Source organism: Mya arenaria, chromosome 6 (genome assembly GCF_026914265.1).
Source record: "Mya arenaria isolate MELC-2E11 chromosome 6, ASM2691426v1".
Classification (NCBI taxonomy): Eukaryota; Metazoa; Mollusca; class Bivalvia; order Myida; family Myidae; genus Mya; species Mya arenaria.
The window spans coordinates 23048949-23065762 of record NC_069127.1 but is presented as its reverse complement, the minus strand read 5'-3'; the positions used below and the strand labels follow the sequence as shown (position 1 = coordinate 23065762).

The 16814-nt window shown below is 35.2% G+C and overlaps 1 protein-coding gene across 3 annotated transcripts; it reads right to left on the bottom strand.

Annotated features, from left to right (window-relative positions):
- Positions 1–1409: 1409 nt before the first annotated feature.
- Positions 1410–11619, bottom strand: LOC128237529 (scavenger receptor cysteine-rich type 1 protein M160-like). 3 transcript variants are annotated; one of them, XM_052953116.1, is made up of 7 exons: positions 11408–11619; positions 9978–10127; positions 6765–6890; positions 6404–6616; positions 5939–6062; positions 4585–4808; positions 1410–4227 (listed from the first exon to the last, which is right to left on the bottom strand). In XM_052953116.1, exons 1-7 carry the CDS (start codon positions 11481–11483, stop codon positions 3845–3847), a joined length of 1296 nt encoding a protein of 431 aa, XP_052809076.1. In that variant the 5' UTR covers positions 11484–11619; the 3' UTR covers positions 1410–3844. The 3 variants fall into 3 exon arrangements, with proteins under 3 accessions (XP_052809076.1, XP_052809077.1, XP_052809075.1); XM_052953117.1 differs by having other exon boundaries at positions 5939–6086; positions 11244–11618; XM_052953115.1 differs by having other exon boundaries at positions 5939–6086; positions 11408–11618.
- Positions 11620–16814: the final 5195 nt, after the last annotated feature.

Sequence of the window (16814 nt, the reverse complement as noted above, 5' to 3'; positions counted from 1 at the left end):
TTGATCAAATTTGAGGTTGAACGGTGGGCAACTTTGTTTTGATCTGGATAATAATGATGTCATTTGTTTCAAGCGTCTGCACCTTCGTGTCTAAGTACATCGAAGCATTTTGCTGCGCATCTTTCGTCAAAAGACTGGACTAGTCCTATTCGCTTGCTGGATAGAATTCTACGGTATTCAACATTGTTTTCACCTGGAACGTAATAAGGTCACCAGATTTAATCGTCAATGCCTTCCTGTATATTTACTATTTGGTGCTCATTTATCGGCGAATGCCAAGGAGGATTGGTTCCTATCGCTAATAAACCTTGTTTTTACGTGGGAAGTGAATAGGTCATTGGTTTGTAGCCTACGCGGCTGCCTGTAAATGTTCATATGAGATGTATATGTGCCAACGCATTCGCGAACCGGGAGGATCGATTGTCGAAAGCTTGCAATCTGTGATCGACATAATAAGGTCACCAGTTTTCAGTGCCCGCGTCATCTTTAGCCATTTTGATACGCATTTTTCTGCGTATCCGCACACCCTAAATCCGCAAGCTACATCAAGGTTCAAAGGTAGGCAATCTTAATATACCATTGGACTTAATAAGGTCGCTGGTTTACAGCATCCGTGTTTTATATACCATATGCAAATATGGGCATAGTGGTTCGCATACCTTCTTTTCAACCCGAAAACCTAGAAGATCCTGGTCTGGTAACGTTCATGTGCTTGACCGAATGGCAAAGGTACGCAATATTCGTGTCCCCTAAACGACATTATTCCCTAGTTTTCAGCATTCGCACCTACTTGTATATGTGTTGTAAAATGTAATTTATGATGCAAAACAATGATAAAAATATTTTCCGATTTGAATGTGCTGCAGCATATTAATTGTGTTGTTTTGTAAACTGTTAGTTAATATTGCATGAACACAGAAATGAAAAGAAAACAGGTCCAAAATTCTCGAAAAAACATAAGCATAACAGGCTTATGTGTCTTATTTCATGAAGCCAAATTATTTGCTGATACTTGACTTTTTTAGATATTAACAACAAAAAAATTATCATGATTATTTTTAAAATAATTTTTAAAGGGTTCAAAACTCATTAAGATGAGGATATTACATGACTTTTACAAATACTTAAAACATGAGTTAAGCTTGATCCTTTTATAAAAGTTTCGATAGAGGCCAGGAGTTTACAGAGCGTCAAAACCAGTTTATACCATACGATGAGATACCAAACTTTTCATTCGGGTACTTAATAAATTGATTACGCCCTCGGGTGTATTTTCTTGTCGCTGGTTAATTATTCAATTAAATGTTAGCATCAATATGGATCACAGTATTTCAAATGAGATGACTTCAAAACATCACAAATGGGCTATTAATATATGAGCATAATGTAACATACAAGGTAAATCCAAGTATTAATAAAATAATTTATTTAATTTCACTGTTATCGAGGAATAAAACATATTATTGCAAGCAAAACATAATGGCATTCTAAAATTACTAAAGGTTGACTTAAAACATTCAATTAGGAAAGAGAAGGAAAATGGAAAGCGTTTTTTTTCAATTAAGAGAATGCATTTCTACCTATAGTAAGTGTTTTTTCTTATTGCGTATGTCGAGGTGTGTGAACTTACGCTTTTGCAACTTATATATGCCATTACAGCTACGTTTTTGTATTGCAATCACTTCCGACAGGAATGTTAACATGGCCAAAACACACAAAAAACGTTCACACGGCTGAAGTTTGGTACTTCACCTTGTAATGACATTGAAATGTTTTAATCACTGTACCTTTCTTTGTACACGGTGTCGTTTGGAGCAGCTCCATAAAATTCAAACAATGGCAAGTTGAACAAGACCAAAATCACTGAAATTGCGGATATCCCTTTGGTAACATATATGTCAACGACAAGATCCCTAACAGGATGACAGATCCCGAGATACCGATCTATTGCAACCAACAGTAATATTAATCCAGACATAGCCAAAGTCACATGAAATATGAAAGATGGAAATATTTTGCAGGCTATAATTCACGTTTGAGATATTGCTTGCAAGAACATTTGTCAACAAATTCATCTTCCGGGTGAAGAAGAAGTAGGAGTAGAGGACCAATATTGTCTGTACCATAACATTTGGGCTCTAGACAAGACCCCGCTCCCGACAGGGCACACACTGGAATAACCTTTATATAGAGAGGTGCTTTTATTTTAGGCTATGCAGACACGATTTACGGAGAGGAGCACGTCAATTATGGTAAAGACATCTTAGTAACGTTGAATACTAGAGTCGGGCCGCTGGGTTTCTTGCGCACCATCGGTAAGAACTGCCCGGCTAATTTTGGATTCTGGGATCAGCGACTAATTTCCAGTTTTATAGAAACTGAGAACGGTAGTGTTAAGTTTTTAAATAATCATATGTTTAAATTTTCTGCTACTGAACTTGTTTCTGTAGTTTTTCACATAAATATTGATGTAATAGCAGTTTTGTGAGTGCCGTGTTGAAGCTGTTATAAGTCGCCCCGCACTTACATTTAATGTCGTTATAATTTCCAGTTTTACACATAAATATTGCACTAAAATACAATACCAATTGACAACATAGGATATTTTTGAGGAAACTCGGAGCGAATAACGATGTTGCTCTTCAATTCATGTACCCGAGTGATAATAGAAATATATTCTAAAGTCAATATCTGATAGCGGTGATGGGTCTGTGAGTTTCATTAACTGTACTCGCGATACATCATACATGGTTAATGCAATAGCAGAGAGGTTTAATTGTATTGCCAACAACTCCCATATGGCTGCCGAGAGCTGACCATGGTGATAAGTTGACCTTCGGTTTGGGTCTGAAATATAAGCCTGAGGTCAAACAGTGGGAATCAGACCTGTCTATTAAAATGATTAAATACTGGTCAAACTTTGCAAAGACTGGGTAAGACCATGACTTGTTATGATTTGTACATGTGTCATTTGTGTAGTTAATATCAGTTGGCACGAAATCACTTTATTTTCAAAATGCGCAATCTATGGCTTGCTCTTTGTGTATTCATGATGGGATTGTTTTGAAAATAACTTTTTAACAACAAATTACAACTTAATAAAGATTTTCTCATCATTAACAAAAATTTATGTTTGCTCTTATCTTGCTGTTTTGTTTTCTATATTAGGATCAAAAACCGTTCCCCAAATGCTATGAAATCGACTCTTATTATAATTTTGTAAAAATGTTTGTAGTAATTTAATTTTTGGTCATTCGGGATACTGAAATACGCCCCAACATCTCTTGAAAACGAATACTTAAGACATTATCACGAAACGTCTACAGTGTTGCACTCATTTCTGTCTAAGAATAATCTCAGTCAAACCTAGGCTATCGTTTTCATACCTTTGTTGTTGTGTGTGCTTTCGAAATAGCTCTCTTCCAGTATGAATACACAATCATAATAGTATGCGCACCTACTGTCCCCCGACACTGTGAATCGTTCACATTTCTTATTATTTAAGTTTTAAAAATATGTCATTCATCATTTTCTATCTTTGTTCTTTATGAAGAATCATCATTTTATTTGAATAATAATCAAAATGTCTCTAAAGTAATTAGGATAATTTCAATAACAAATTAAATATTTTTCTGAAACGTATTGAACAGAAATATAACGATGATATTACAACATAGTTAACACTAAATACTATCGATTTACTAAAGAACGAGTTCATAAAGTAAAACTTCACTCCAAATTCTAGTGTTCTGTTTTATATACAAACATACCAGTATAAAGGTAATGGAAAATATTGATATCTCCGATATTTCAAACCATTCCGAAGGCCACTTGAATTCATCATCTATGTATGCACGTTGTAATTACGAGGCGAAGCCATCACATAATCATAGGATGGAGGCTCAGACAAGAGTTGGTAGTGCACTTGCATTGTGTATCCATCGTTGTAGGGTAAGAAGCATATCTCCGAATAAGGCGGAGGTGGGTCGTCGGATTTTGGATGTGTTCCATCACTCTGCAGGGGATTTGTAGTGATGATAGTGTTTGCATTGGTTTCCACGTTATATTGTGTTTCACTGATTTGCTGTCCTGTCGTGACCTTCGAACATGTTTTATAACGATACCAACAAAATCCACAGCAACAGAGACTGATAGAGAAAATTGCTGCAGCTATCGAACTACATACAATAATGAAAGTGTTGTTATTCGTATGACTCCCAAGTATATCTAAAACAAGCAACAGCATAGTGGTTAGAAGTGTTGCGAATTAAATCAAACATTAACTGACTGAAAATATAAAAATTATTTATAAGAGAATACACTCATTTACAATCTCAAAAGAAATAATAAAAATGTGATTGTTCCGACTTTCTACGGGATCATTTTGGACAATCATCAAATCAATAGCAATAGATATAGATTCAAGCTTACCAATAAGGTCCTAAATGGATTGCTCACGAACAACCCATTAGTTAACCTTGCTTGAAAGCAAAACAAGAGGCCTTAATATAAATGAAAGTGAGACAAAACCCCACACGAGACATGAAAACCAGTGTAAAGTGTTATCAATGACTATTGGTTTACCTTCTCGTAAAGAAGCCGTTGTTGCTGTTGTAGCCGTTGTGACTGTCTCATTATTGCAGGAAACTCCAACATCCTCAGAATGAGTGCAGGCGTTTAGAACATCCGAACGTCCACACTCTTCAAGCCTGCTTTCAAACCCATTACATGTAACACCAATTAACCATATCGGCTGTGCCTCAAAGCCACGCTGGTACACAGTCAAATTTAGTGTCTGTGCATTATTTCTGCAAAAAAAAGTAAGATCATGATAAATAATTATCATATATATATATATATATATATATATATCGGGAAATTAATAACTAAATTGATGTACCCATCCCTCTCCCCCACCATTGTTGTAAAGACATCATGCCGCTGGAAATTAAGCTTATGTTTTTCGTAGGAAAGGTATGAAAACAACGGAATGTAGAGGGCGGTGGAGTTATTTTGTGCTAACTTGATTTAAAGGTATACACTGTTCCGATATTTAATTCTGTTGCGCATATAATTATTTGTCATGATCATGTGATTTTTGGGTTCAGCTCAGTCCTTGTATCGATGCACTTTATAGAATCATTTGGATCATAGACTTAAATAAGTCTCGACAGAATCGATGTAGAAAGTGAATTAATACCATCTTGCTAGAAAATACCCTTTTGCTGTCAGGGAATCTGGAAAAACGTGATTGTTCAATTCAATTTGTTTGTTTTGTCTGTTGCTGCAAACTCATTTGAAGATAACTTACAATTCTCTTCCTCGAACGTCACGAAGGATCTTTACCTATGTACATGTAGCACTAATCTATTGCATTTTGGTCATTTTCCATTACAGTTTTACTGTTAAAAAGTTGATTGCTACCGTGTACGAAAAGAGCTCACCTTCAATCATTACTGTTGTATGAACGTTTATAAATAACTTGTTTCAACTATTGTTCACGTTTTGAAATGTATTCAAGCATAAGCTTGACACTAAGCATACAAGCTTAGGATGGGCACTATGTATGCATGCATAGGTTGGACATTATATGTGAAAGTATGGATTGGACACTATATATATGTAAGAATAGGTTGGGTATTATGATTGCAAGCACAACTTAGATTAAATGTATGCCTGCATATGCTGGACACTATGCTGACTTGGCTAGATTGTTTGCAAGTGCATCTCCTTCACTTTGGCCCATTTATATACTATATCTTGTGAGAATGACTTTTAAACTCAGCAAGGAAAGTATTGTTGTTCTGTTAAACCTAACAATGTGATAGTGTTGTTTATTGGTATTGCAACAGCTTGACAATCAAGTATGTAACGATTGTACATGTAGTTTTCATTTAATAAATGTGGTTTTAATTTATCAATAAAATAGTTTTCTTACGTAGAAAATCCTAACATTCTGCAAACAACCACCGCAAAGAAAATATCGGCTGGGTCCACACAAACAGTCCCCCACCGACTATTTATTAAAACTTCGACTCGCCCGGACATAGGTGTAGGACCGTCTACAAAATGTATATTTTGAATAACTGAAACGATATGCAAAAATAAAAATGTTTTGTTACTTACATTTTCGAGTATGTATATTTAACATTGGATAGGACAGTGATGGGGCACGCTAACAACAAGTTAGCTATGAACTTATTTTAAGGCGAAAAGCTCAAAGTCAATTAATCAGAGACACACATTACAAAACAATAATGCTTAGTATAACAATATGGTAATCAATTATGTTAGAGATCTGAACGCTCAACGCAACGGAGTGTTAAACACACCGAAGACGTTAATTGAAAAACGGATATAACATGGCCTATATGCATGAAACTGTAACATGGTAAATACTTACAGTTGATATGATTAACAGCAATATCATCAACTGCAATTTTATTGTGGTCGACATCTTGGGAGATCGTTCTTTCGGCATCAAATGTCACCCAAAATGGCGATTCTATTCCGAAAACATTAATTTGCTGATATACCCACGTGTCTCTCTTCATATAATTAGATTTCCAGAATAGATGATACTTATCTGATGTATGCAGGAACACTCTAAAATTTCCTGAAAATAATATTTAAATCTATTTCTGGCATATATCCGAATTATTATTGTTTTTTAATGAAATTGACATTCGAATAATTGAAATACATCGTCGGAATTAAATGATGAGTGTAATAGTCATTAACTAATATTCAATACATTCTTGTACCGGCATCGGTGTTTATAAAAGCTTGAAATGAGATAACAACAGGTGTCTTGATCATCACTGCTTGTCTCAACATTGCTCTGTGTCCGCCCGAGTGCGGTCCAAATGATTCAATATACGCACAATTATCTGGAAAAGACAATACTTTACCAGTTTGTTATGAAAGTACAAGTGTATGGTTGCAGAATGATTTAATACTTTATACTCCATACTTTGAACACCATATCACATTCACGAGAGGTGCACGAATTACAAGCAACTATAATTTTCAAGTCTAAAGACAAGTAAATAGTATTTCAAATGGCTTTTGTAAATAATTTAGGCGAAACGCCATCGTCTTCACTTGAACAAAAGACGAGCGCAATGCCATGTTGCACCGCAGAGATGACCAATTTATTCAAACCCAACAGTTTAGAAGGACATTTTGTAAATGTTTATACCTAATGTGTCCGTTTTATGCAAATGCATTGTATCAAATGCATGTGTCTCTGTGAATAACCTTTAGCTCGATGTATTGTACAACTTAGTGTCTACGTCTAGATGGGAAGTTCATAGTTTTCATAGCTTAGTGCATATGATAACGTATTTAAATGTTTCGTTTAATTAATTTATTGATTTATACAACTTCTTTTTCTTTCTATCATATTTAGCATCATAAGAAAACAATTGAAATTAAGATTTGATAATAAATTTACAGCCGTATGAAAATTGCAGATAAGCATATAAAAGAACTGACTTGTACGCAAGACCATCAAAAGAAAGACCACGGTATTGAAATCCTGCGCCTGATGTACGAATAAAGCCACTAAGAATTCTTTTCAAGCTCATTGTAAATGAGTGCAATGGTACTCAGGGGGATACAGGTATTCCGTATCTGCAATGGTTTAAGTAAGAATTTTGAATCTTAGCTACAACATAGCGACGAAACGTTAAAAAAAAGATTTTTTGATTTTTTTTTTTGGCTTGGGAATTTTTATATATTGTATACATCATGAAGCGCATTCGGTGCTATAATCTCCATTTGTCTCACGGCCTTTCATTTCAAGCTAATAAGTAACGGAATTAAAAACCAATCTGATGTTTTTATATGTAGCATGTGAGATTTTGATACCTTAAAGGTAATTTTAGCTATTTTTTGCAATGGTTTATCCCTCAACATTATTCAAATATAATGTTGTTGTTTTTTTATGTCATGACGCTTTCTTTACAGTACAAGAGCTTTCATCGTCACTTTTGTTTAACCACCTAAATGTATGCTGATAACAGTTTATCCACGTTTGGGCATCAGAACTGAATACAAGTTGACAAACATTTATTAGTAATAGCAATTAAAAATAGCGACATATTGAACTTGTGAACTTTTGTAATATAATACTTCCATATGTTAAATGCTTTCTATATACATGTACTTATATATAGGTTCGTCTGTTCGAGTGTTCGTCCCTATTTTACAAATGTTTACGAAATAAGCATTAAATACATGTTTGCTCTCCCTTGCCAGTTTGACTCTAGGAACAAAACAATTGGACTGATTAAAATGGTAACTTTATTGATATGAACCCTGCCCCTTTATAACTCTACTGTTTATACCAACGGACATCAGTTAAGAGTGTTGACTTAATAGTTAATAATACCAGATTTTTACTAAACTAAATCTATCATATGCAAATCATGTAACCCTTGTCTTGCGAATTGTTCGTTTGGCATATGTTTACATGTGCTAATGTGTTAAAGTTATGATGCGTTATATTTTATCAAAACATGCCCTGTATAAAAGAACCACACATAACCAGAATTATATAAAAAAATCATTTAAATTGTTATTGACTCTTAATGTGAGACGTCCTTTTACAGCCCTGGAGTATTTTTCATTTTAACTCCCTAAAATAATTTGGATAACTGTTCACAAAAAAAAAAAATTATTAGAGAGTGTCTCATTAGATTTCGTATGGTATATTTCGTATCACACTTTTTATTTTTTTTAAATGTTTTATTGTTTATAAGAAAACTGTTTGTCACTATTATTTACATTCATTAAATTGACTAGACACTAGATCTTACCATTGAAAAAATATTGCTTATTTAAGGGATTATACACCAGATTAGCACCAAAAAATGTTTTTTTCTGTAGCGGATCTGAGGACAATTATTTAATAAAATGTTTTACTCTTTGATATCACAATTGAAATTTTTTTATACCAAAATGTAAAAAAATAATTAAGTTGGAGACCGGGTTTGAAACGATGTCGCCAAAATTGTAGTCCATTGTTGTATCCACTGTGTTACAAAGGTTTACCCTAAACAGTTGGAATAATTAGGCTAAATACCTAACTTGGTAATATCACGTGATAACATCGACGGGCCAATCACGCATAAGAATTAATTCTATTAGATATACATTACTTATAATCTTTTTAATGGAAAAATACGAAAAAACTGCGAAAAATAAATTATTGTTAACTATGTGGTACTTCAGTTGGTAAGTTTCAATGCATTGTACACACCGATATCATGTTTATCTCAGTGTTTTGACAATTTTCTCTTTTTTTTTCGCTTTTTCATCATACGGTGTTTAGCCCTTTAATGCATCACATCGCTTACGAGACATGCACCTTTTGCATTTTGGGGGATTTTTCCAATTCGAAATTACTAGGTTTGTCTAGCACGTACATTGCAGTTAGTTTTAAAATAGCGTCGGTATATTTATCTGTACTTATCACGTGACTTTGACATGCTAAGTATACATATTTCATGGCTTCCTGGAAGAACAGAAAACGGACGGAACCGGAATAGAAGCTTTTAAAATAGGTTGACTCAGCTGAAAATGACAGCGAATTGCTAAAATGCTAATTGGCAGCTCAGTGTTCGCTATTTTAAACGGATAAACAGCTGACATTGCGACATAGTGGTTGTGTTTATTATTTTAATCTTAAAATGATATATTACCGACCCCCATTGACAAAACGGGGCTTGTTGTAAGGAATTATTGTATTTGACCATTTGGGGACAATCCGGTATCAAGTCCATTTAATAAATATGAATAATTAATAATAATAATTCTTTTTTTATGTGTTACATGTTAAACTGTGTATTATACTGTTTATTCATATCAAAGTGTAATAACTTAATTTAATTTTGTTTGATTTTATGATGGGTCATATCGACTTTAATGAAATTAATTACTTGTATATGTGTTATTTTCTTTAAATAAATTACCTGTCGTATTTTGTTGTTGAGATTCAATTCCATTTCCGTTCAAATTCGTGTGTATAAAATGACTACAATCGCCAACGCTCCAATCAATGTCATCTTCTTTCAGGACATTCCTCCATCCACATGTGCCTGCTTCAAACGAGCATATGTCGGCTACCAATGAAATAAAAGTATTATCACTCACTGTTGGTAACATATCTAAAATTTAAAGGTGATAAGTTCATACATATAATTAGTTTTATATAAACACAAATAAACAAAAGAAGGGTGTCACCGGCAGAAGCGAAGCCGTGACCGTCAAGGGCGCAGTTGGGCACTATGATGCATCAATAACACCATAGAGGACATTTGCTTTCGATGTGTTGTAACATACGACAATAGCTACACTCATGGCAAAATTTGGCGATATTAAAACGCCCATCATAGGGTTTACAGGAGTGGTTTTGGTTGAAATCAGCATGTATTTGAACCATATGTTTGTCAGCAGAAAATATCTCTAGGTAGTAGGGTACTGAGAATTGATTAGCTTAGGGTGAGGAATCACGTGACTTAAATGGGTTCTTGGCCAAAGTTCTACAAGATACCGTCGAGTTAAAAAAAATGCCAATAATCGCATTATTACAATAAAAGCAAATCTAAAACATTTCACAAGTGTAAAAGCAGAAAATAGAATAGTCTTTAATATGCTAAAATAATTAGTCATATTTTTATGTCTAAAATTGTTTTAGAAATTAACGTCAGCTACTTGATTGTTTGTTTGTGGATGTGACCGTGGTGACCCGTGTGTGAACAACTTTAAGTCACGTGATTCCTTACGAATGAATTGTTTAACTGTTCAGACACTAAGGTAAGCCTAGCACCCTGACAACGTAAAGATTGTTGTTAAGGATATTGATAGGACGACGCGTATCAACGGTTAACTTTAGATATCCCTGTTTCTTAAAAGCTTGTACAGGTCTTACAAAATAACTGCTCGACATTAAATCGTGTGAGTCATTTTATTTCAGAAAACACATTCTATTAGTTTTGAATGTGAACAAATAAACCGTTTCATTGGGAGTCGAATATGGTCGTGGCGAGTTACAACGTGATGTAATTAGCCAACAAATTTTCGGATCATAGCTTACTTTGAACAAGTTGTTAAAATAAATAACATTCATGCACGTTTATAGATATAAGCATTACCTGTGCACTATATATAACCATAAAACATTTGAATAATGATCTAATAACTCATAAAATTGCTTGATAAACAATCATTAGCCTAACCTTTGTTTGTTTATCTGGCTGTGATTGTTTGGCGATGTCGAAGATTTCTGTACTCCGTATGTATGCTGAGCAAACCGTTTATACTCGAAAAGTTTCAATATTCAATTGTCTGTTGACATGTTATGCACAGTGAATCATGCTTAAACAAAGGCGTATATGCTTACCTTTACTATATTTTGTTAAACTCAGTATTAACACTATCCACAATGGAGTTAAACAGTTATTATATAAATTATCCATTCTATTAATCTCATGTCATACATTGAGATGGGATTCTTTATAGACACACATATCTTAATTCAAACTCAGTAGAATAAACAAAGTTGACACAACTCAGGTAAATATATCGATTGCTAGATTTGTATTTCTCTTCCAATATGTATGCGATCCACACCGATGATCTCATTTGTAAGGGTAACCTGATACTCAATTATACCACGCATAAAGGTAACGCTATTCTCGCTCGGGTATACTTTGATAAGATTTACCTATTGCGCTTTATCTTTATTAAGGATTGTTGGGATAAATGTGAGGTTTGTGCACATAAACTGGTTTAAACCCCCAGTAAATTTATATGTTACTGACCGTTCCAAGGCGGTACCTAACAATTCTTGATAAACATACCTAGTTTCTGTAGCTTTTTGAAATATTGAAAACATCTCAAAAGTGTTAATGAATCATACATCCTCTGATGCCAAACCGGCGGTCAGTGTTTCGAACCGCATACTAGGTCGATGTTGTTACAGGTAAAATGACATTCAATGAGACTCAACTGAATTTTGATGAGGTGTTTCAAGAATTGGACTAATGCGAAGATACTGGAAAAGGAGAAATCTTCTGACGTTTGTTTCAAATATACATAATCAAGCATTTTGGAGGATATAAAGAAATATCGACATATTTTTCCTTTTAATATATTTAAAACGTGTTCAGATACATTTGGAGCTATCCTGAGGAAATTTACATATCAGTATAAAAACTACAACTACTTAATACATTGGATTATGCACAAATAATTGATGAGTGTAAGAATTGTTCGATATGTGGATGAATAAATTAAGAAAGTCAAGTTTGTCATATCGATAGTTATGTTCCTACATTAAGAAAACAGCCAATATCTCAACATAATTTAAATTCTTAGTGCTTGAGATATACGGAAGCATGTTCAAAATAGTCTTTAATATGCTAAAAATAGTCTAGAATTGTTAATAGAACAATGACTTATAGGTAACTTGAACTGATAGTCGAATTCTGGTTTGGTAACAGCTTCTTTGTATGAAGAAATTTAAGCATGATCGTACACGTTATATAAATGAACTTTCCGAACAAATAAAAGGATGCATTGTATGGTGCCGTATGGTTTCCATGAACTGTCGGATACGGAACGGTATATATAAAGGAAGTGAGGTATATATATGGTAAAATAAAACAAATGAGATTTTTTATATTGTTTACATGGAGACACTCGTCATAACACACTATTAGATAAGTTGAATGGCATACATTGCGCATGAGCTCACTCGGGAGAGACCGGACCATATCCTTTCGAGAGGTAGGTCTTTGTTTGACCAGTGTCGTGGAAGAGTCACCTATTTTCGGCGTCCCCGCCTTTGACTTGATATGTTTCGTTCGCGAGATGGGTTCAGGTAGGAAACATTGTCTTATTATGCGATGAAATTAGTTCACCAGTTTTTACTGGCCGCGGCTTTCTTGAGTTCTACATATAGGCATTTTGATGCGCATATTTCTGTCTATGAGTGCAACAGGGAGGGACCGGACCGGCTCCTTTTGCGCGCTGGGTCGAGTGTCAAAGGAAGGCAGCCTTGGACTGGGAAGCAATAAGTACACCGATTTTAGGTGTCTGCCTCGTCCAGTGTATGTATTGTTATACATGTTTGTACGCATGTTTCTGGGATGAAAGGGACCGTGCCAGTTTAAAAGCTGGTTCAAATGTAACGGGTAAGATCGAATGGCTGGATCAAATTTGGAGGCTGAACGGTGGGCAACTTTGTTTGATCGGGATAATAATGAGGTCATTTGTTTCAAGCGTCTGCACCTTCGTGTATAAGTACATCGAAGCATTTTGCTGCGCATCTTTCGTCAAAAGACTGGACTAGTCCTATTCGCTTGCTGGATAGAATTCTACGGTATTCAACATTGCTTTCACCTGGAACGTAATTAGGTCACCAGATTTAATACCTTCCTGTATTTTTACATAGCGATTTTGGTGCTCATTTATCTGCGAATGCCAAGGAGGATTGGTTCCTTTGGCTAGGAAACCTTGTTTTTTACGTGGGAAGGGAAAAAGTTACTGGTGTGTAGCTTACGCGGCTGCCTGTAAATGTTCATATGAGATGTATATGTGCCTACGCATTCACGAACCGGGAGGATCGATTGTCGAAAGCTTGCAATCTGTGATCGACATAATAAGGTCACCGGTTTTCAGTGCCCACGTCATCTTTAGCCATTTCGATGCGCATTTTTCTGCGTATCCGCACACCCTAAATCCGCAAGCTACATCAAGGTTCAAAGGTAGGCAATTTTAATATACCATTGAACTAAATAAGGTCGCTGGTTTTCAGCGTCCGTGTCTTTATATACCATATGTAAATTTGGACATAATGGTTCGCATACCTTCTTTTCAACCCGAACACCTAGAAGGTCCTGGTCTGGTAACGTTCATGTGCTTGACAGAATGGCAAAGGAACGCAATATTCGTGGCCCCTGAACGTCATTATTTACTAGTTTTCAGCATTCGCACCTACCTGTATATGTGTTGTAAAATGTATTTTATGATACAAAACAATGATGAAAATATATTCCGTTTTGAATGTGCTGCAACATGTTTATTGTGTTGTTTTGAAATGAAAACAAATCAATTTTTTTTTAAAATCTTCAGCATAACAGGTTCATGTGTCATTCTTTATAAAGCCAAAACATTTTCTGATACTTGATTTTGTTTAAATTTTAACAAAAAGGGTTCTTAGCTCATTAAGATGAGAATATTACATGAATTGTACAAATCCTAAAAAAACATGATTTAAGCTTGATCCTTTTATTAAAGTTTCGATAGGGGCCAGGAGTTAACAGAGCGTCAAAACCAGTTTATACCATACAATTAGATTCCAAACTTTTCATTCGAGTACTTAATACATTGATTACGCCCTCGGGTGCATTTTCTTGTCGCTGGTTAATTATTTAATTTGATGTTGTCTTATAATATTTACCATCAATATGGTTCACAGTATTTCAAATGAGATGACTTCAAAACATCACAAATGGGCTTTTAATATGAGCATAATGTAAAACACAAGGTAAATCCAAGTATTAATAAAATGATTTATTTAAAGGCACCGTTATCGAGGAATAAAACATATTATTGCAAGCAAAACAAAATGACGTTCTAAAATTACTAAAGGTTAACTTAAATCATTCAATCAGGAATAAGAAGGGAAATGGTAAGCGTTTTTTCCAATTAAAATAATGCATTTTCTCCTATAGTAAGTGTTTTCTTATTGCGTATGTCGATAAATGAAAGTTCAAGTATATATAGTTGAAAAGACGAGGTGTGTGAATTTACGCTTTTCCACCTTCTATATGCTGTTACAGCTACGTTTTTGTATAGAAGTACAATTGCAATCACTTCCGACAGGAATGTGAACATGACAAAAGCGCCAAAACCCGTTCACACGGCTGATGTTTGGTTTTCCGCTTGGTAATGACATTGAAAGGTTTTAACCATTGTACCTCTGTACACGATGTCGTTTGGAACAGCTCCATAAAATTCAAACAACGGCAAGCTAAACAAGATCGATATCACTGGGATTGCGGATATCCATTTGGTAACATGTATGTCAAAGACTAGATCCCTAACAGGATGGCAGATCCCGAGATACCGATCTATTGCAACCAACAGTAATGTTAATCCAGATATAGCCAAAGTCACATAGATGGAAATCTCAAATATTTTGCAGGCTATACTTCGCGTTTAAGAACATTTGTCAACAAATTCATCTTCCGGGTGAAGAAGAAGTAGGAGTAGAGGACCAATATTGTCTGTACCTTAACATCTGGGTTCTAGACAAGACCCTCGCTCCCGACAGGGCACACGCAGGTATAGCCTTTATATAGAGAGGTGCTTTCATTTAAGTCTATGCAGACACGTATAACGGAGAAGAGCACGTCAATTATGGTAACGTCATCTTAGTAACGTTGAATTAAAAGGTCGGGCCGCTGGGTTTCCTGCGCACCATGGGCAAGAACTGCCCAGGTGATTTTTGATATGGGATCAATGACTTGCCATTTAATGTTGTTATAATTTCCAGTTTTTACAGAGATTGAGAACGGTTGTCTTTAGTTTTGTTAAATAATCGTATGTTTAAACGTTTTGCTACTGAACTTGTTTCTCACATAAATATTGATGTAACAGCAGTTTTGTGAGTGCCGCGTGGAAGCTGTAAAAAGTCGCCCCGCACTTACATTTAATGTTGTTATAATTTCCAGTTTTACACATAAATATTGCACTAAAATACAATACTAATTGACAACATAGGATATTTTTTAGGAAACTCGAAGCGAATCCCGATGTTCGGGGAATCTGCAGGAGCTATAGGTAATGCTCTTCAATCCATGTACCCGAGTGATAATGGAAAGATATTCCAAAGGGCGATATCTGAGAGCACGGATGGGTCTGTGAGTTTCATTAAGTATACACGCGATACATCGTACATGGTAAATGCTAGAGCAGAGAGGGTTAATTGTATGGAAAATAGTAATGCATAAATTATTTCATGTCTAAATCAGGTTTCGTGGGAGAAACTGATGGAAGTTGTAACGAATCTGAATGAAAATGAAACACGACTTATCAACTTTGAAACTTTCCTTGACAACGATTTCATCAAATATGATTCAAAGTGTTGCGAAAACCTCGAAGTTGATTTTTCAGAAGCATTGATTTCATGAACGGGTTTGATCAATACGAAGGTGGTATATCAATGCAGTACTTCATTGGGGGATATGGAAGCTTCCAGCCTATATTTCCCGATTTTGTTGGCCTAATTCCTGACACAACATTCGTCATTGGTGAGCTTCCGATCGCTCACGAATATACAGACTGGACCGATCCGTATTTAAGGCGATCTTTAGTTTAGTTTTCCAGCTGTGAAAACTTCGTTTCTTCACGCAGGAGATTCCAGCCAGGATCGGAAATCCTATATGTTTGATTTCCTCCCTTCCCCGATAACTCCCACATGCCGGCCGGGAGCTGACCATGGTGATAAGTTGGCCTTCGTTTTGGGTCTGCAATATTAGCCTGAGGTCAAACAGTGGGAATCAGACCTGCCCATTAAAATGATTAAATACTGTTCAAACTTTGCAAAGACCATGGTAAGACCATGACTTGTAATGATTCGCACATGTGTCATTTGTGTAATTTATATCAGTTGGCACGAAATCACTTCCAAATTTCAAAATTTCAATTTGCGCCTTATATCATAACTGCGTGATCTATAGCATGCTGTTTGTGCATTCATGATGGGATTGTTTTGTAAATAAATTTTTGACAACAAATAA

Coding starts and splice junctions, on each gene's coding strand:
- LOC128237529 (XM_052953115.1), bottom strand. CDS start 11,483: ATGGATAATTTATATAATAACTGTTTAACTCCATTGTGGATAGTGTTA. Junction 4,809..5,938: donor AGAATGTTAGGATTTTCTAC/GTAAGAAAACTA, acceptor TTTTTTTTGCAG/AAATAATGCACAGACACTAA. Junction 4,228..4,584: donor AACGGCTTCTTTACGAGAAG/GTAAACCAATAG, acceptor TGCTTGTTTTAG/ATATACTTGGGAGTCATACG.